We start from the raw sequence: 21318 nt of genomic DNA, 5'->3' as shown, positions 1-21318 counted from the left end.
ATTTCCCCCAGAAAACATTTCGAGAAATGTCATTTCCGGTGTTCCTCGGGATTCCCGGTGCACTGACTGGCCCTCTGGTAAGCTGTTTTACCGGTATTACCGGCATTTCTCAATTTCACACAAAAGCATCGTTTATCACACGCATATTGCTAGAATATAACTAAATTCTGCTAACGTTAAGGGCGCTTATGTGATTTAAGGGCAAATATAATTTGTTGCTTGTAAAAGATAGGTTTCAATATTGTCGGACCGCGACCGTCCTGCAGCAGCACCGGGTTGCAGACAGACATTCAAAGATCAAAATGTTTTTGTACTGTAGTCTGTACATCATACATGTCAACAAAGACCGAGGCAGTGTTTTCCAGCCGCAAAACGAAGTCGTACATCGGCAGTCAACATTTGATTAAGATATTCATGCATCCACAATCACCCCTTATAAGAATATGCTGATATGAGTTGTCAGTTGCGTCAATTCAGTGCATTTCAGCTTCAACAACAGATTTGCAATTCAAATTTAATGTATTTCAGTTGATAGACTTTACATTCAGTAGGTTCCACCATGGATGTAAATACATCCATGGTTCCACACCTTACACCCTGGCCTCGGGTGCCTCAGCTAGTTTATACAGAAAAATTGATACCAATATTTTAAACTTTTTAAATCACACTATGGAAATGAAAGTTGCACAAAATTGTCCTTTCTTGTAAAATACGAGAACATTTTTCAAATATATTTATGGGAGCATTTTTGTACTAGTCTAATCAATTTTGCAATGTGGTGCATTAATTCAGACGGGTCGAGGGAGTACACACATAATGTTATTTTAATTTTATCGGGTTTGTTGGTGTTTTTATTTCTTGCAGGTTTGTGTTTGCTTTTGAAGTTAACCAACTCTCGAAGTTTTACATTTTCTGTACCTGTATGCATCACGTCATGAGGCCATCTACACTGGAACTTTAGTTGGAGTTGCAAGAGCTCGTGAATGACAACAAATGAATCAGAATTTGATGAAGAATCTTCATTACCATGGCTTGTAGTTGCCTGCTTCTCCTAGCTTTTGTATTGAGTCTGCTTGATGTTGGCATCACAACTGTACTCTTTGTACATGGTGACCAGTTTCATAAATTTGTGACAGAAGTATACCAATTTTCATACAAAGATTGCTTTGTAGATATTTGGTTTCTGTCACCACTACGGTTCTCTATTATATTTGGTGCTTGCATTGCGGTACTTTGCAATGGCCGCAATGCAGTTCCCAGACTTCAAAACTCCAAGAATTATATTCTCACTATTGGAGGTTTGATGTTTCTGTATCTCATCATAAAGTTACTGATTTATTCTGAGTTGGATAAAAAACTCAATGAACCATGGTTCTGGGGCCTGTTTGCCTGGACAACAGTGGCTGCCCTACTACCATATGCATGTTGGAGAATTCTGAGTAGGATTAAACCAAAGACATTGAATCTCCACAGCAATGCAGAGGATGGTACCTTTCATGAGAATGAAAAGTTGCTCCACAATCATGTTGGTGATGATGCAGATTTGAAGGGTTATGACAGTGATAGTGACAGTGATGATGGTTCTCAAGATGGCAAAGACCAAAAGAAGAAAAAACTACAGACAGGAAGTTTACTCAGACTGCTGTCATATTCAGCTCCTGATTGGTGTTTCTTGCTGATTGGTATACTAGCTCTGCTTGCAACTTCTGCAGGTCAGTACTTTGTCACTTCCACAAACCTGTTTCAAAAAATTTTGAACAAAATTTGTTTCCAAAAGTTTCCAGGTTGTTTATGTACCATTTCTAGTATCATACATCTCTGACCTGCCTGTTGATGACTTTTCAAAGATTGATGTTCTGTTTGCCACTCCCAAATCATGTTAGGATGTGCGACGTTAAACTTTTCAACACACCTGAGGTCTGTATAATGTCCAAATTGCTATTGCTCATAATGGAATTTTAAGTCCGGACTAGAATCCCACACAATGCATTGTTTTGCAATGCTAAAATAAAAATTGTAATTCAATATACTCAATGGAGAAGAGAAAGAAATCGTACTTGTTTTCAGGAATCACAATCAAAAGTTACAGCTAATGTTCTTTTACACCAGAGCCAGGTATCACTACCAGTGCTTTTACAAACTGCAACCTAGAACTGACATATTTGTGTTCATCTGTCAATCAAAATGTCCTATAAATAAATATATTTTAATCTATCATTATAATCTGCAAATCTGGTATAACATTTTGTCATCCATATTTTCAAAAAACTGAATTTGAAGGGTACTAGTATGTTGGCTCTCAGTATATATTTTGCTTTTTTGCTTTGATCATCTGTTGCAATGGCCATTCATTTTGTCGTCATTCTAACAGAATACAAGTATATTTGAATGACTTCATCTGTCAAACCTCTTATTGCGATTACACAGGTCTAAAAATATACTTTAATTATGTTTTATTATTGGAAAATGTCTAGGAAGTGTGATAATTTACCTGGCTGCCGAAATTTACTGGTATTTATTGGTATCTCAATTAATTCTCCATTTGTGGTAACTTTGATTGCCTTACTTTTGTTTACACAGGTGAAATATTTCTGCCGCTGTTCACTGGGCAAGTTGTTGATGGCATTGTTGTCGAGCATTCATACAAGAAATTTACAGATGCTATAATTATCATGTCTTTAATTTCTGTTGGAACGTAAGTAATATTCAAAGTTTTGAAGAATTATCAAATATATGTATGGTATAAAAAGGATGTGTAGGAGGTGACAGAGCATGAGATACAGAGAATCAGAAATAAAAATCATTTACAATCAAGAAATCATGATGACAGATTTGAATTGACATCTACACACAAAAAAGACTCAGGGAATAAACACATTCAGAAGATGAGATACAATCAAATCAATGAGACAACAGAAAGATGTAAGAGAGATGCATAGATTTTTTGTCACAAGACCATGACAACAATATGCTTTTAGTAGAAACATTGTATTATATTTGCCTCTCGGTATTAAAAGGTGACTGTTTTCCACAGTATGTCAGCTGATATTGTGTTGACTCATTTGGCAACCATTTACTATGTCATTTGAGAATTACCGGTAATCTTGATTAATCTTGATTGTTTGTCATGATTTTTTCTCAAATATGCATTGTATCATGATAATTTCAGGTATGAAATAGATGATGAACAAAGCAATAGCTTTGAAATACAAGAGTAATAATGGCAATGACTTTAGATTGTGTTATAGACCACATGAGTCATATAGGTAGAGGACTTTAGATTGATTGTATTATAGATATCACAGTAGAATGACCGGTATTGAATGATAACTCCCCTTTCAATCAGTTTAGAATATTTTTGAGAAGTGATGTTGCATTCAATATAGCTGTCCAACAATTTTGTTGCTTTGATGTCCCAATTAGTACCTGGAAACAGTTGTCCGTATTTGCTGTAGTATTGCTTGCTGTATCCCCAAACACTGCATGCACAGCATTATTTTAATTAACCCTTTTCCTGCCGAGCGCCCTTGTCCGTTATTCTCCCAAGTCAGTAGAAAACCGCCCCAATATGTGCCTGCAAAAGATTGGCTCTCCTGCATGTTATCCTGCCAGGCATTTTGGCAGAAATCACCCATTTTCAGGGTAGTTTTAGCCGTACTTATATGTGTTAGACTTCGATAATTTCTACATGCCCGTAGACAGGGGAAGGAGCTCAAGGGTTGCTGCAGAAAAAAATTGAGGTCACCGGCTTTGTTTGCCCCTGGGAGTGCGTCATTTTATTGCCGTTTCATGTTTATTTTTTCGGAAATAAACTCCTTCAGTATTACGTACGTCCGCTAGGCACAAACATCACCTCACTCGTCTGTTAGTCAGAGACCCTGAGGGTCGTGCTAGGGGTGCAGCAGCACCGTCAAACCTGTCCTGTTTCCCCAGGGTAGGGTCAATTGAATACGTACCTCCAACGACTTGGCAGTGTAGCACAAAACTACGTTTTTGCCGTTGTATTAACGACATGGCTGAGCCATTGAAGCACAGCTTTACGTAGTTTTGCCAGCTCAGTTGGGAGTTGGCTTACGAGTGTTACCGTTCATTACTGACTTAATCGAGTGGTCCTCAGTCAGGTACGGGTTTGTACCGACATGGCTTGGGCTGCAGCTAACCAGTGATAACCAGTCACTACACCCAAGTCTTCAGTTCACTTTTGCGATGCACGGGTGCAACGCAATATGCTTCCATTGTTCTAGCCATCGACGTGTCCACATGCTGGCAGCCATATTGTACTGCTAGCTGGTTTGCATAACAAAAGCAGTCCCTGCTAAATGCAGACGGTATCCCCGTACATGTAGCATATTGACCTCATGTGCCCTTTTGAATTCTCTGTACGCAAACAGCGTACGTAGTTACCAATGCATCGGCAAGAGGATACGTTTGCCTGCAAACCAGAGCCAGTACTTCGGACGGTGGAATAAATAAAAAATCCAAAGCTACGTCCATTGAATGGCACGGCCAAGGCAGTGAAGGACGTTGCCTGGCTTGCTTGAACTTGCAGAGCTGAAGCCAGCTTAGTACGTCGGACACCAGTTTGTAATGGTATTTCCGAGTCGTTCATATCCGTTCCATGGGAGGAACAAGTCGAGCCGTCCCGTCAAAAATACGTTCTCATTTTCAGTCACGCACAACTGAATAAGTGACTTTCGTCTCGCACCATCGGCATATCTGCCAAGTCGTTTGCAAGAGGTAGCCTTCTAGATTAGCATTGCCGAGTTGGTCAAGTTCGGCAGCAATCTGTATAGTGCCAGGCAGCCAAGTACGTCCAACTCCGCCAGAAAACGTCACCATGCTATCCTGCCAAGTCCGCTAAAAAGCGGTAAAAAAAAACCAGCCCCCCTCGGGTGGGGGGGACTGGCGGACAGGTTTCTGCACCTTTCCCTGTCCTTGGACTCCCTGTGAACCCATTTCGAGAGCAAACGCCGTTCCTCGCCAAAAACCTGTCCTCGAACGACCCCTAGCGTGAGCAAGGGTTTGCTACACGTAGTTCCGTCGACTAGGCAGGAAAGGGGGTACCAAAAGGAGCCCGATTTCCACCGCCTTAGGAGGATAACGGCCGTGGCTGCTCAGCTTCTAGCTACACCGAATTTCAAGCGGATTTTCACCGACTTGGCAGGAAAAGGGTTAAAACATATTACGTGAGCTATCTATTGCTTTTCATACAGAATGAAATAGGAAGTGTGCTTGTTGAGAGTCAGAATACCCTGATATTTTTTTATCGGACCATTATCATAAGTGTGCAATGATATAGATCTTATATACAAAACTGTTCATGAATATTGTGCGGCAAGTATATGAATGACAAAGAAACAGCTTCGGGACAGAACTTTACAGACTGTCAGCAATCCTTTGTGCCTTTTTGTCACCAGTTCTGCAGAGACTTGATGACTCCCTGCTGAACATAATAGTCTGCCTTGTAAATGCTTTAGGCACAAGCTTCATATCCGGCATTCTCATTACATAATAGTATGTAATATAAATGTCAATGACTCCTTGGGCATTTTTCGTGACCCTAATTTGAGAAAGAGTCCGCTTTTCAGTGAAGTTATCTATGATGGTAACTGCAAGTCTGCAGGTTTCTGTAAATTTATGTATCCAAGTATTCTCTGTAGAGTGATTTCTTCGCATTTTCAAACACATAGAAAACGTGAAAACTCAATGGTCTCAAATATTGCTGTGATTTCATAACAATAAATAGTAGGCTTGTTTAACACACACCATTGTTCTTGTGTGTCCTGGTTTTGTCTATGAGTATTGTGCTTGCCAAGTGTGTACACCTGTGTTAGTACAGGATTTTGTATACAAATTTGACCCTTTATGCAGCTACTGTACATATATATTTTTTTTGTGAAGCTCATCTTTTCAAGATCATGGTGATGAATGAAGAAGGTCTAGTCCCTGTAATAATTTGAATGAATGTATAATTGTCTTTGCAGAGCTATAACAGCCGGTGTCAGAGGCACCTTAATGTCCATTGTAATAGCAAGACTCAACATTCGCATCCGTAACTTACTATTCTGTGCAATAACTAAGCAGGAAATTGGATTCTTTGATACCACAAAAACAGGTAGGAAGGTTTTACATCAATCCCCTCCTGAATGTCCTTGTAATAAGTTTGCTGGTAGCTGTAACTATTGATGATTTTTTTTCTCAGTTTTTGTTTTTTAATGCCAATTACAGTTTCTTGTTCTACTCCCCAAAGCATGCTGAGGTATACACTATTTAGTTTGTCGACTCGGTCTGTACATGTGTAAACTGCAGTATTTATTCTTGACAAGTGCGTTCTATTCCAGGCTGAATTTCAAATTTAAACAATAACAGTGCATTTTACACATGACTCGGTGTTGATAAGCTGAAAAGTAGGCATTTCAAGAACTTGCAATTCACATAATAAAACAGAAATGAAAAAATTCATCAAAAGTAGAGCCACTGTCACTTTAATGGCGATAAATGGGAACACCAAACAATACCTTTTATTATTTGTCTTTTTTCTTGGCTTTATTCTATGTCAGAGTTGTATAGAAAAACTCTCTTTCAGTTGACAACAGGAGAGAAAGTTACAAGTTGAATATGAAATTCCTCAATAGACAGCTTTGCAATCAAAATTACGGCAATAATTCCTAACCAACTTATTATCTTATTCTATGAATGATAATATTTAAGTACAATTGCCAAAATCAGCATAAATTTGCATATACAAAGTTTTAAAGAACTTTGTTTTGCTTGTTTTATAAAAAATGTCATTAATTAAAACCAGTTTTACAATATTTTTCTCATTTGAAGATTTTGGTTGCATATTTGTGTTTTTAGAGATTTCTTCTGCATTGTCTCAGGAAAAACTTGGCTAATATTTTTTACAAAATGATTGATCAAACAATAGGGGCCTCAGACTGAATAATAAAATAAGTTAACAAACATACAAACAGCACAGAAGAGAAAAGTAAATAAATAAATAAATAAATAAATAAAATTAACAAAAAATAAAATGGTGACATTAAGAAACATAATTGAGAAAATACACAAGTAAACTAACATGAGACATTAATTGTTTAAAATTCTCTCCACCAGTAAGTTTGTTTGTAAATTCTCTCTTCCAAGCAAGTGTATTTTCTGTCTCAACATTAGATTGAAATGAGCTTGATTTTTTATTAGTTGTTGAATTACACATACGAGACATTTAAATTTCTAAAAATTAAAAATTAATCATCTTTTAAAGCAGATACGTGGGCCGAAAATGACACTCTTTGTCAAAAACTCCAAATATTTATAGGAATACAAAAATGAATACAAAAACACCTGAAGCATAGCGGATTTCAGATTTAATATTTTATCACCAGTACCCTAAAAACACATAATTGACATAGATATGGGTATTTCACATTAATTACCAGTAGCCTAGGGGGTCATTGTGGTTACAATAAGGAGACAGAGAATTTAATGAGATACCCCAGGAAAGCTTTTTTCACTGATAACCTAAGATTTATGTCCATTTAACTTCACTTGAGCCACAACCTGTTATGGAACTGAATGATGGTACAAGTTTGTTACTTTTTGTTGATTACTGTTGTATGATTATTTGCATATCTATCAGGTGATATTACTTCTAGACTTACCTCAGACATAACTGTGATGAGTGATGCAATTGGATTAAACTTCAACATTTTCTTACGAAACATCGTCAAAATTGTGGGATATCTGGTATTGATGTTCAAGTTGTCATGGAGATTGACCTTGGTAACGCTTATTGGCATCCCCTTGATCGCCGTGGTATCTAAGTTCTATGGCCAATACTACAAGGTATGCCAATTTCTCTTGCCTGTAATCAGTCTTTATACTGTCATTAGAAGATTGTTTTCTTTTTTCTTTTCCTTCTGCTCTGTGATTTCTGAGAATCAAAACCTATCTCAGGAGTTTTTAAAGCAACACAGTGCCTAACACGGAAGTCTTTGTGCTTGTGAATAGAATATTGATACCCGCATCTTCATGGCCCATTTTCCTTCTCTATCATTCTAGATGTTGCATTCATTCCACCATTTCTCCAGAAGTTGCAAGCTTGGTTGCAAGAAAAATAAAAAATAGGAGGAATATCATGTCATTGTAGGTCAGACTGGTGTGAATCAATATCTCAGTGAACAGTCATTTTAATTGCATTTCTGTAATAAAGTATTATTTCTTAAAGCAAATGTTTTTTTGTTATTTATAAAACCCTCATTCCTTTACCCTAGTCTCATTCTAATAGTTAATCAAGTCTAGTTTGATTATGGTTTCTGGAGACTATTTTATTGGCCAGCTATGATTATAAATTACCAAAATCTTGTTTAACCACAGACCCTTCTACCGTCCATGGTTTTACTGTAACATTCTTTTTCCTTTTCTGTCATATCCTGTGATTCATTGCAGAAACTTTCAAAGATGGCACAGGAAACATTGGCCATAGCCAACAACGTGGCTGAAGAAACCGTATCATCCATGAAAACTGTGAGAAGTTTTGCCAATGAAGAAACTGAAAACCAGAGATACGCCGACAAGTTGAATGACACCTACAAAGTGAGACTAAAACAGTCATTTGCGTACGGTGGTTTCATGGTCACAAACCACGTAAGTTGTTGTCGACACTTATGAAAGCTCTGAGAAGTTTTGACGCCAAAGCAATTTACAGTTTACAACATTCAATCACAGTAACAATTCAAAGGTCAACGCCAGATGCCACAGAATTTCAGCGTTATTTTCAAATAATATCTTGTCTGTTATGTAACTTCAGGAACTTCAAGTGCTGTATGAAGTTATTAAGCTTTTAAAGCGTCTTTTGTCACTTCAACCACCATCACATTACCAACTTTCAACTTTTATATTCAAGTGATAAAGTTCCATCAAAGCATGGTTACATAATTGGCCAAAGCTGCCTCATTTATAATATATTGTCTTTGTTTTATGACATTGAAAAAAATTACTGTGATTAAACCAGAAATTGAGTATCACGGATTGGGTATCACCATAGAGCATTTGCAGAATTGAATGCTTGTATGAATCCTGGCTCATTTGTGATACAGTCCATGAATGTGCTTAATGATAGATGCATGGAGGTCTGTGGTTTTAGTATGTGTGTTCATAATATAATGGTACAGCCTTTGGATATGATTAATGCCACAATGCTTTCACTGAAGTCTAATGTGGCCATGGAATTCATCTAAGGAAAAGATGAGTTTTCACTGTGTGCTGTTTTCACATGGAACTGTTTACCTTTTTTGATAATTTTAAGTTTATTCACATCTTGTTTTTGGTAATTTTCAGATTTTTGAGCTGGCAATGGGAGTGGTTGTACTGTACTATGGTGGTCACCTGGTGCTTGCAGGAACCATCACAGCAGGTCATCTCATTTCATTCATACTGTACAATCTAGAATTAGGTGATGCATTGGAGGTAAGAAACTCTCTCAAGTCTCTCAATATGCAAATTGTGTGACATTTCAATCATTTATAACAAGTGGTTTTTGTTAGCAATATCTAAGCCATTCTGTTGTTCTTGTATCTTGTTGTTGTTGGTTTCCTTTGGTAGCTACATGTATATTGTTGTGCTGTAAATGAGAATATTCTGTGTCAGTGGTACATACATGCGTGCATCATACAGATACAGAGATTACAAGATGTGCAAATCAAGCGACACACACGCTTAGATTTCAAAACATCAATATCGTACATAGAATTGAATGTCAAGGAAAGAGCTCACCTCAAACATTACAAAGTCACTTTTTGTATGTGAGAGAGGGATAGATAGACAGACAGAGACAGGTTGAGGTACGAACAGGGATCAACAGAGACAGAGGAGGGAACTTCCATTTGCATTGATACCACAGAGAGAAAATTACCGGTACTATGTAAATGAAGCTTACAAATGAAAAGTTTCATGCTGAAGTACTCTTATGAAACTTGAAAGTACCATATACATGTATCTGATAAAAACAATCAGCATTTTCACTCTGGATGAAATTATATCAAAGTCTAGGAATAAATAATGACAGTAACAAATTAAATGTTTCCTATTTGTAACACTGTAGTCCATTGGAAGTGTCTACACTGGCTTGATGCAAGCCGCTGGAGCAGCAGAAAAAGTATTTGAATTACTTGATAGGGTTCCTAAGATCAAAAACGATGGACGTCTCTTGCCGGGAAATATACAAGGGGAGTTGGAATTCAGGAATGTATCATTTGCATATCCTACGAGGCCAGACACTGATGTCCTTAAGGTATTGTACCATAAGCAGTTATTTTACTTGTTTGTAATATGTCATTACTGGATTTCCTTCAAGAAGTATTTGTTTGACATTAAGGAGCTTTTTACTGAAGATTAATTTTAATTCAAACAAAGGATGATATAATTTTACTACCATCCTCAAAATGGATATTTGTCATATAGAATTCTATAGAACATATACATACTTTTTCAAAAATGTCAGATAATTCACCTTTTCCCCATTATCTTACCAGAATGTATCATTCAAAGCATCACCAGGGGAAGTGATAGCGCTGGTAGGACCCAGTGGTGGTGGAAAGAGTACATGTGTTAATCTCATAGAACATTTCTACAAGCCCACTTCAGGAGAGGTTTTGATGGACAATATACCTATACAGGATTATGATCACAAATATTTACACACCAAGGTAAATTATGAACTTTTTTAAACAATTCATCTTTTAAGATTTTTCTGTTTCATTTACTTGAAAACATTGCAATACCTGACAGTTTGCAGATGTACATGTACACTTAGGAATCATTACACCAATGCAGGGTTTGGTAATAGAAGGATCCACATCAAGGTATAGTTGATGAATGCGCCCGACTAGTTTGGTAATCCTGCAGCCTGACACACACCTCTGTTCGTATAACTTGGTCTACCAGACCCATCAGCATGCTGAATCCAAAGATCCATGCATAAAGATTTCAAATGTTCAAAGTATGCATTAAACTTGCTTGCATTACAAAATTGGCCAGCACTATGGCTCTTTTGTTACCAGGGTAGATACGGATGATGTTCATAGGAACACAACAGCTATAGTGCTTGGTAATGTCGAGAACATTTTCTTGTTATTTTCTCTACAGTATGTTGAAATACAGTGTATTAGTCTTGCCAACACCACCACAATGTGTACAATATGCTGTGTTTATGCCAACAAATGAATGCAAGGCCAGACTGAAATACAGTTGTCAACAATAGCATCGGACATCATTCACATACAGGCTCTGTTGACAAATTGACGTGGGCATTTTGACACTTATGCATGTCGAACACAAAACTATACTTTACCAACAGAACTCAAACACTTGAAACAAGTCATCGTTGATGACACAGTCCCCACTTGTTAATGGGAACTTTGATTACAAATCCTCAGAGAGGATAGAGTCCTCTTCATTAATTAGGTCTGTGATAAAAATACTTTGATAAAGATGGCGCTCAATGGCCAAGAATGAGTTCCATGGTGATGAAAACATAAACCAATGTGGGCCACCATCCTAAAGTTCATTAAATGAGTCAACTAGGAATTAATCATCAGGATGTTGCAAAACATTTTTGCATCCTATCATAACACTGATAGATTATCACTGGTACCATATTTTATAAAGTTTGATGCAGTGCTTCTGGACATTCACCCTAAAAACAAAGTTCATCATGTAAATGCAAATTGGCAATTAATTTGATTTATTCGATCGTATCACAAAACAAATGGACGTGCATATGTATGACATATGTCAATGTCCTTATACCAACTTTGAATAAAATTGGTTGAGATATGCCTGAGTTATGCCTTCGTACATAAAAAATCGTAACAAATGGCCGCACGGCAGCCATATTGGATCATATCACAAAAGCATTGACGTGCATATCTATGACATTGGTCAATGTCCTTGTACCAACTTTGAATGAAATTGGTCGAAACATGTCTGAGTTAGGTCTCTGTACATGAAAAAATCGTAATAAAATGGCCGCATGGCAGCCATATTGGATCGTATCACAAAAGCAATTGACGTGCATATCTATGACATTGGTCTATGTCCTTGTACCAACTTTGAATGAAATCGGTTGAAACATGTCTGAATTAGGTCTCTGTACATGAAAAAATTGTAATAAAATGGCCGCATGGCAGCCATATTGGATTGTATCAGAAAACAAATCGACATGCATATGTATGACATAGGTTGATGTCCTTGTACCAACTTTGTACAAAATCAGTTGAGATATGCCCGAGTTACGGCTTTGTACATGACAAAATCATAACAAAATGGCCGCACGGCAGCCATATTGGATAGTATCACAAAACAAATTGACGTGCATATCTATGACATTGGTCAATGTCCTTGTACCAACTTTGAATAAATGGGTTGAAACATGTCTGAGTTTAATGGCTCCGTACATGAAAAAATCGTAATAAAATGGCCGCCTGGCGGCCATATTGGATCGTATCACGAAACAAATCAACGTGCATATGTATGACATAGGTCAATGTCCTTGTACCAACTTTGAATAAAATGGGTTGAAACATGTCTGAGTTATGGCTCTGTACATGAAAAAATCGTAATAAAATGGCCGCCTGGCGGCCATATTGGATCGTATCACAAAACAAATCAACGCGCATATGTATAACATAGGTCAATGTCCTTGTACCAACTTTAAATAAAATGGGTTGAAACATTTCTGAGTTATGGCTCTGTACATGAAAAAATCGTAATAAAATGGCCGCCTGGCGGCCATATTGGATCGTATCACAATCAAATCGATGTGCATATGTATGACATATGAAGTAATCCTTGTACCAAGTTTGAATGAAATCGCTCCAGGCATCTCTGAGATATCTGCGTGAACGGACGGACGCACGGACGCGACGCACGCACGCGCACGCACGCACGGACGCACGCACACACGCACGGACATGACCAAACCTATAAGTCCCCCGGACGGTGTCCGTGGGGACTAACAAATCAGACAATACAGCTGATGGAACTTTAGTTTCAAGTGTATGGCAGTACTTGAACTTGTCATATTCTTTCTTATTCCAGGTGGCATTGGTCGGTCAAGAACCAGTTCTCTACGGAAGGTCAATCAAAGAAAACATTTCATACGGTTTAGATGAGTGCGATTTACAGGAAGTTCAACGAGCTGCACAGCTGGCGAATGCTCACAAGTTTGTCACCGAGCTGAAAGACGGTTATGATACAGAGACTGGTGAGAAAGGTGCACAGCTGTCAGGTGAGTGTCATGGGATAGAATATCAGGTCAAAGGTCATTTTGCTCTGTATTGTTGAGTCTGCGATCTGTAAATGCACAAATTTGAACATTTGTCCTGGTAACTTTCTCAAATCGTTTTGACTGAACCATATCATGAATTCAATTCTTTGTTTATCATTTCATGATTATCTTTTCCATAATTTACAGAGAGATCTATGATTCAGTAAGTTTACGTGGTAAAGATCTGTGATGACACAGATCTAGTTTGCAAGTCAAGGAGCTAGCCCCCTTTCAGGATGCAGCAGTCCTTAAGCCACTTTATGCTAACGTAGACGTCTAGCCATGTGATGTCTAATTACTACCCATCTAATTATTGTACACAACACTTGGCATTACCAAGCCTTAATTTCAGGCCCCTTTGTCCAGTTTCATTTATTCTAAGCCATGCTTTTGAACTATTATCTTACTATTACCACTCTCTGTCATTCGTCATTATTTCATCACAGTCCTCTATTCATAGCCATAATAATTCTAACCATCCAACTACATCCACAATGCCTTTTCAAATAACGCCCAAAGAAGTCTTCACCTGGCATATAACCATACGTTCATCCAGTACCTAGTTCAAGATCACAGATGTTGACCACACTTGATCGTCTTGTCGCAGAGCAAGGTCAAACCTCTCCAGTGTCATCGGTCATCGTAGCGACTCCTGACCCTGGACTTCAACAACCTCCATCAGCTGCCATAACAACATCACTGGACAAATCTACAGCATCCATGAACCAAGCTTAAGCATCCGCCCATAATGGAGCCATAACGATGGAGATGTTCTTGAGCCTGCAGACCTCCATGACCAACATGCAGGCTAATATGGCCAACATAGCAAATCTGCCATAAAATTCCTTAGTCTGCTTCCAGTTCATCATCGCTTTACAGAACTTGTCATCTTAGCTGCCCACAAATGTTTATGACACACTGGACTATAAACAATGGTTACTCAACTCCATCAACAGCACTGGATCTCCAAAGATACGACAAGCAGTGAAGAAGTTAATACGCAAAATGTGTAAACTGTTTGAAAGTTATTGATAAACTATATCAGATGTTCTCCAGAAATACCATGTAAACGAAGCTCTACTGTTCACTATTACCAGTGTGGGCTTTACCGGCAGGCTACATGTATATGTCAAATCCCCTCATAACGATAAGGAAACTAAGACTTATGTTTGTCTGTTCTCTTGTGCTGTAACGTGAGCAATTCATCTCAAACTTGTATTGAACTTATCAACTGCTTCATTCTTACGCACCTTCCACCATTTCGCTGTCCAATGCTCGCTCCCTTTGAAGATGATCTCTGACAACAGAACTACGTACCTCTCTGTGTCTAATGAACTTTGCAAACTTATCAACTGAACCCATATGCAACAATAAATGGATAACAAATGTGAAGAATGGTCCTTTATTCCAAACGTGCTCCATGGTTTGGTGTATTTTGGGAACGCATGATTAAACTGACAATTAATATCATCAAGAAAGTGTTAGGTCTTGCATTCGTAACTTTCGATGAAATGAGCGCTATAATCACGGAGATAGAAACTACACTGAACAACCGCTCTATCACCTATCTGTCTTCAAATTCGAATGACACAATCCCAATCACCCCTTCACACATGTTCCACAGTTGCATCCTGATCAAATTACCTTGCTCATTTGTCGACGACACTGAAATTTCAGACTTGTCATTCAAAAATGAAAAGACATGAGAAAACGCTATCTGCGCATTACTCAACTACTGGAACATTTACGGCCCAGATGGACTATGGATTACTTGGCTGTATCCACTGAAAATCAAAGCCAACACAATGCTACAAGCTACAGAAAACGATGATCACAAAGACACAACGGGTAACCAGGCAACATGCTTCATGAGATCACCAACTAGAACTGCAGCCGCCATCGCCCATTGCAGAATCTAAGGCATAACAGTGTTTGAACTCTTGTTGCTTAACTTGTATATATCAAACTATATACACTTACATATATAGGACTTGTTTACTCAATATTATTCCGTAGAATAGAATCAAGATCCTTTCTCATTTATTGCACTTTTCACTGCCAAATGTACTACTAAGTAACTGGCACCGGACTTATATTTGGACACCAGACAGCTTTCTTCGTCACACATCCCAAGCATTGACTATCCCATAGGAACATTTGACCCGCTGCAACTCAGTTTGCTGCCTTGTTGACATTCCAATCAACTCAACCTGAGTCATACAGTTAGCCATCCATATATCACCATTTTCAATATTTCATGCTGAGGCCATACAGGTGCTCCTGTCACACCAGATCATATCTTCATCTGATCAACATTCCATGCTGGGGCCGTACAGGTGCTTCTGTCACCCCAGATCACAACTCCAACCAAGCTGTGAATTGCTGCCACTTGGGCCGTGAGTGCCCATCTGCTCAGTGACTTTCCACATTCCATGCCGAGATTGTACAAGCGTTTCTGTCACTTTGGATCATAATTCAACCCTTGCTGTGCATTGCTGCCACTTGGGCCATCTATTTACCGCCATTTTTTCAACATTCTATGCCCAGGACATACAGGCTCTCCTGTCACCCCACATCACACCTCCACCTGTGTTGTGCATTGCTGCCACTTAGGCTGTGAGTGCCCATCCATACATCACCATTTTCCAACATTCCATGCTGGGAATATCATGAATTCAGTTCTGTGTTTATCATTTCATAATTCTCTTTTCCATAAGCTACAGAGAGATCTATGGTTCAGTAAGTTTATGTATTGCATAGTATTGCACTGTAGTGTGCAAAACACACATTTGTTTTAAGTGTACATATTAAATACTTGCTGAGAGTGTGCAGTGGGCATTCTGTCACTGGGATAGATAGAAGCACGTCACATTCTCAGTTCTTGCAATCATACCTGGCAAGAAACTTAAAAACCCCGTAAAAGTACTCTGAAATGATGTAGGTATAAGTAAACAGGGTTAATAGTATTATATGGCTATCTCTGAACTCAGGCTGAGCTAAGCATGATGGCATGTACTGGCATACGACTCGCCCAATATATCATCCATGCAGCATTCATTCACATATGCTGTACTTTCTGAATTCAACAATGCAATATTGTTGTCTGCAATACAACACTTTGAACAAAAATCAACAGAATAAGCCGAAGCATTGAGAGTTTCCTTTGTTCACTCTCTGCAGGTGGTCAGAAACAAAGAGTTGCTATAGCAAGGGCTCTGATCCGAGATCCAACAGTCTTACTCCTGGATGAGGCTACAAGTGCTTTGGACTCAGAGAGTGAATACTTGGTAAGTATACATTAGGGGAAAAATTGTGGCAACATGCTGCACATGTCAATATCAAAGTGGGGAGCTTTAACCCTTTGAGTGATGTAATGTTTCCCCCTACAATTTTAATGCAACATTTTACCAATTTTTATGAATTTTTCTGTAATTTTTTTTGATAATTTTGGACCAAACAGACTTCACATTTCATTGCCTACTGTTTTTCATCAAAATTATGGCAAAAATCTGAAAAAAATTGAAGGTGTAAATTTTATAAAGGTGACAGGCATTGACTTTGGTGCTCAAAGAGTTAATGTAGTTATTAAAAAGTTGCTGTTTCGGGGTCTATCATTGTCAGGAGCAGTGTGCCTTGTAAGTTCAATCTAACATGGTGCAATACTGATTCAAGAATGTCCACTCTCTTTATGCCTGAAGATTTTGACAGTGCGTAAGGTGAAAGGCTGACTCAAGGAAATTTTAAGAAATTTGTAACTTGTTCTAGTGAATTAATAAAATTTTAAAAGTTGGATGGCATTCTGTTCAGGGAAGTACTATCAGAGTGTCTATTTTGGACAACCACCTGACAAATTGACCAGCTATTACAGGGATGCTCAACGGAAAGTAGACGATGAGATTAAATGATACCTTACTAAATTACTAATTTACATCAGACACTTTATTTCTTTCTAAAACTACACTAGTACCTCACAATATTGCTTGCGAGCGGCAAGTTCTCAAAGACAAGAATAACAAATACCAGACCTAAATGATTCCTTAACATAACAGTCGCTTGCCTGCTTCTCTGCCGACATGAGTGCCTTATCTCTTTCCACTGGTTTATTGCCGTAATCTTATACCACGATACTAATTACACAGCGACAAAAAGACAACTGTAGTTCTTGCTGAAGAAGTATAAAAGAGTATTTCTCGCGGGGAATCTAGCTCTGCCATAGCGGTGACGGTCTGTGACATTAGCAGTGACACGTGTTTTGTCAATTTGGTACAACTTTTTGATGATAAAAATCTTTACTAAGAGGCCTTTAGGTTACCAAAAATAAACACCATCGACGCGATTGTCGATGGCACCTAAACCTTGTAAGAGTGAATAGTATTTTTTATTTAGGAGGGCGATCTCAAATATATTCGTGAATGCATCTTCCAAAAGTGAAGTATATACGAAAGTGAAAGCAACAAATTTGTTCGAACTGGGTATTGTCAGTACTCCCTAACTAGCTTATATACAGTGCAGCTTACGCAGTACAAATTAGTCACATGTAAAAACAACTTGCGTGCATGCCTGGCTAGCCTTTCAAAAAGTTTATTTTCTAGCTACGTATGTTGCAAAATTGGTTTTGATCATTTTGAGTGAAACAGCTTCTGAACCCTTGACTTGAATGCTAGGCGCTCTCTGATCTTTGACCCAATCGGATCAGCATAATTTATAGATCTTTTTCGTCAGACACATTAGCAGAGCGTATTGTGATTTTGCAACAAAGTGTTTAGATTGATACTTTTAATAGTTTGACGTTCAGAGGTCGTGAACTTGTTACAAAGTGTGTCCACTGTTACAGTATAGTAGTCATTTTGAAAAAAAATCAATTTGTTTGAACTCGTGACGACTGCTCAGTACTCAACATCGCGTCCGCGTCGGCCGGTCTACCCCGGCGATGACGTTCATTTCAGCAAGAACTACAGTTGTCTTTTTGTCGCTGTGTAATTAGTATCATGGTATAAGATTACGGCAATAAACCAGTGGAAAGAGATAAGGCACTCATGTCGGCAGAGAAGCAGGCAAGCGACTGTTATGTTAAGGAATCATTTAGGTCTGGTATTTGTTATTCTTGTCTTTGAGAACTTGCCGCTCGCAAGCAATATTGTGAGGTACTAGTGTAGTTTTAGAAATAAAGTGTCTGATGTAAATTAGTAATTGAGTAAGGTATCATTTAATCTCATCGTCTACTTTCCGTTGAGCATCCCTGTAACTAATTATTGCTGACTGTTTTCCCCATCAAGAATATTTTCATCAAAGAAGAGGATACACATGTGAACCACCCCTTCCCTGATGACCAATAAATGACACTTTGTTGCCTATTTGAAAAATTTCTGAATACCCAGACCAAGGTACAAGCTCTATATTGGTAACATTACTGACTCAATAGTAAGTGGTGAAATATTGGCACAAACAGCGCCCTCTGTAGAACGCTGGGGACAGTTGCAACATGATTGATCCACAATGCCATGGCCGTAAGAATGTTTGCAGTCTTCATTTCTCAGTAATTTCAGTCATTTCTCCTTATGACATTTCTTCCTTTGCTACCGTTTCAGGTCCAACAGGCAATCTATTCAAACTTGAAGAGCCGTACTATCTTGATTATCGCTCATCGTCTGAGCACCATAGAGAAGGCCCATCGCATTGTGGTGATTGACAAAGGTACAGTTTTAGAACAGGGCAACCACATGGAACTACTTGCTAAGAATGGGCTGTATGCACAACTCGTCCATAGGCAACTCCTTGGCACCGATGATTCAATTCCCAGTTTGGATTCTAATCCACCGTTGAATGGACCAATATCCAGCGTGCCATTGAATCCACTCCATTCCATAAACATTGCCGGTGTGCGGCACTACGATCCATCGGATGAGGAATCAGATGTTTCCAGCTCCGTTGGAATTACATTTACAGTTGGGTCCAGTGTGTGATAAACATATGTCGGATGCTAAAACTGCATGGGCTGTTGACATGTAGTGTGTTATAGTGAAATATCACTGTCACAATTCAATAGTGTGTGACATGTATTAAAAAGGTACAGGTGTGCTTTTACGATTGGTTGCACAGGGTACTGTGAACTTCCTCTCAGTCAGAGAATAAAAGTGCTGGTGATCCATGACAAGGATTATCCTGCAGCAAGAATGTTTAATAAGTTACATTTATCATGTACCCATGTCCATCCTGATGATCAGGCATTATCAAAAACAGGAGAGTTTTGAAGCAGAGGAGAGTTCTGGATTGGTAACGATTGTAATAACATATTGCACTACAAGTTTTTTCCTGTTGGACTGTTTTTGAGTCTCGTTATCATTTCTTATGGCGTTCATTTTGATATGCGGGATTTGTTGTGCATGTTGTTGACTTCTGTAGAAACATCATACAGTTTATAAATGAAGCCTGTTTCAATAATTATTTCCATATTTATTAACATGGTGGAATAGAAGTAAAGCCTCAAAATTTAAAGGTTTTCCCTCTCATTTGTCAAATTCTGGACATGGGTATATGATAAATCGGTTTATTACCCAATATCATCTGTGTCTTGTGTCATATCAGCATTCTTGTCATTTGTGCTGCATCAGACACTCTCCTTTGCCTCATGTCTGACGCACTACAAAAATGACACTTTCGCTGATAAGACACAGGAACAGGTGATGTTTGGTAATAACCTCTAAGTAATGATATTCAGACAGGAGTTTTGCATCTCCAGAGACAACTCACAGAAGGAACAATACTAGAATTTTAAACATCATTTTTACCCTTCCGCATTTACACATACTCTGTGACAAGTCTACCAGTTTCCCACAAAAACCTGCATTTGATTGGCGTTGAGAATATGCATGTATCACCAAAATTTACTCATTTCATTTAGTGGCCAAAAAGGCCAATATTTTCATCACATTTGATGGAGCAAATCATCTCCTCAAATATTAAAGTTTCTCACATAAAATCACATCAGATTTTCTCAAATTGTCGCATTTTATAATAGAGTATTACAGTGCTGGTCACTCACTGTCACCAGTCATTCTGTCACTCTTATTGAAATTGGCAAAATATATGTGATATGTAACTTTAGCCGTGGCAATGAGATGAAATGGCATTGAACAGGCAAAAACTGATGTAGCAAACTGAAATTAATGTACTGTGTTCAGTGCATATTGAAATATGTTTTGACAGACAATTGGTACACCATATAGTAAAGTTAAGTATAGTATATTGAACAAATTTCTGAGTTTCTTTCAAGATAAGATACAAGTCTTAACATTTTGAGGCAATTGTTGGTATGATCAAGGTTTTTGTGCACTTCTGAAGCAAAACATGCATGTAGCTTTTTGGTCACAGGAAAAGTGCATGTACTTTTAGAATATACTGAGATAAGAAATCGTTCAAGAGTTGTATGGCCACAGTTCATCTCTGAAAAAACAGAGTCAGAATAGAGTACAGGCAAACCATGATTTCATTGCTTTGATATTTTAATGCAAAGATCAAATTCAGCAAACAGAGTCGTGAGATGTGGTTATACACATTGACTGGCCATATTCAGATCACAACATACCTTTGTTTTCAGAGTTGCCTTTAAGACCTCCTGAAACAGACTATTTGTGGCAAATCACAAGGCAACCGTTAACAAATGTGTCAGTGTTTGCCCTACAACACAACTCATCCATTTTCCACTAAAAACACCAAGATTTTACTTTATCTTCACTCATCACTGTTGCAGAAAACACTTCCACCCTCAATTTGTTTTCTAAAATGTGTATGTGTACAGATTTTGAATCATCTGGATAACAGTTATCCAAACTGTTACCCTGTTGGTTAACAGTTCCAAATCTGTGAACCAGTAATTGGCCTTTTGAGTACATCAGCACCAAAATGACACATACCATGTGAACTGACAAATCACATCAGGGACTTTTGATGTGATATATGTCACAAGAGGGCTTATTTGCACAGTCTTGCCG

The 21318-nt window shown here is 38.2% G+C and overlaps 1 protein-coding gene across 1 annotated transcript; it reads left to right on the top strand.

Annotated features, from left to right (window-relative positions):
• Positions 1 to 17: 17 nt before the first annotated feature.
• LOC139144801 (ABC-type oligopeptide transporter ABCB9-like) lies at positions 18 to 21318 on the top strand. Its single transcript, XM_070715579.1, has 12 exons — positions 18 to 77; positions 865 to 1712; positions 2581 to 2695; positions 5985 to 6115; positions 7640 to 7845; positions 8449 to 8646; positions 9340 to 9468; positions 10103 to 10291; positions 10533 to 10706; positions 13099 to 13288; positions 16508 to 16614; positions 18916 to 21318. Exons 2-12 carry the CDS (start codon positions 1028 to 1030, stop codon positions 19288 to 19290), a joined length of 2499 nt encoding a protein of 832 aa, XP_070571680.1. The 5' UTR covers positions 18 to 77; positions 865 to 1027; the 3' UTR covers positions 19291 to 21318.

This window comes from Ptychodera flava, chromosome 12 (assembly GCF_041260155.1).
Source record: "Ptychodera flava strain L36383 chromosome 12, AS_Pfla_20210202, whole genome shotgun sequence".
NCBI classification, from domain to species: domain Eukaryota; kingdom Metazoa; phylum Hemichordata; class Enteropneusta; family Ptychoderidae; genus Ptychodera; species Ptychodera flava.
The sequence above is the reverse complement of the archived record's forward strand: the minus strand, read 5'-3'. Positions and strand labels throughout refer to the sequence as shown.

Bases quoted from the DNA above. Each gene is read 5' to 3' on its own strand.
- LOC139144801 (XM_070715579.1), top strand. From the start codon at position 1,028: ATGGCTTGTAGTTGCCTGCTTCTCCTAGCTTTTGTATTGAGTCTGCTT. The intron at 7,846-8,448 runs GTATGCCAATTT...GATTCATTGCAG, and splicing joins TCTATGGCCAATACTACAAG to AAACTTTCAAAGATGGCACA. The intron at 9,469-10,102 runs GTAAGAAACTCT...GTAACACTGTAG, and splicing joins AATTAGGTGATGCATTGGAG to TCCATTGGAAGTGTCTACAC.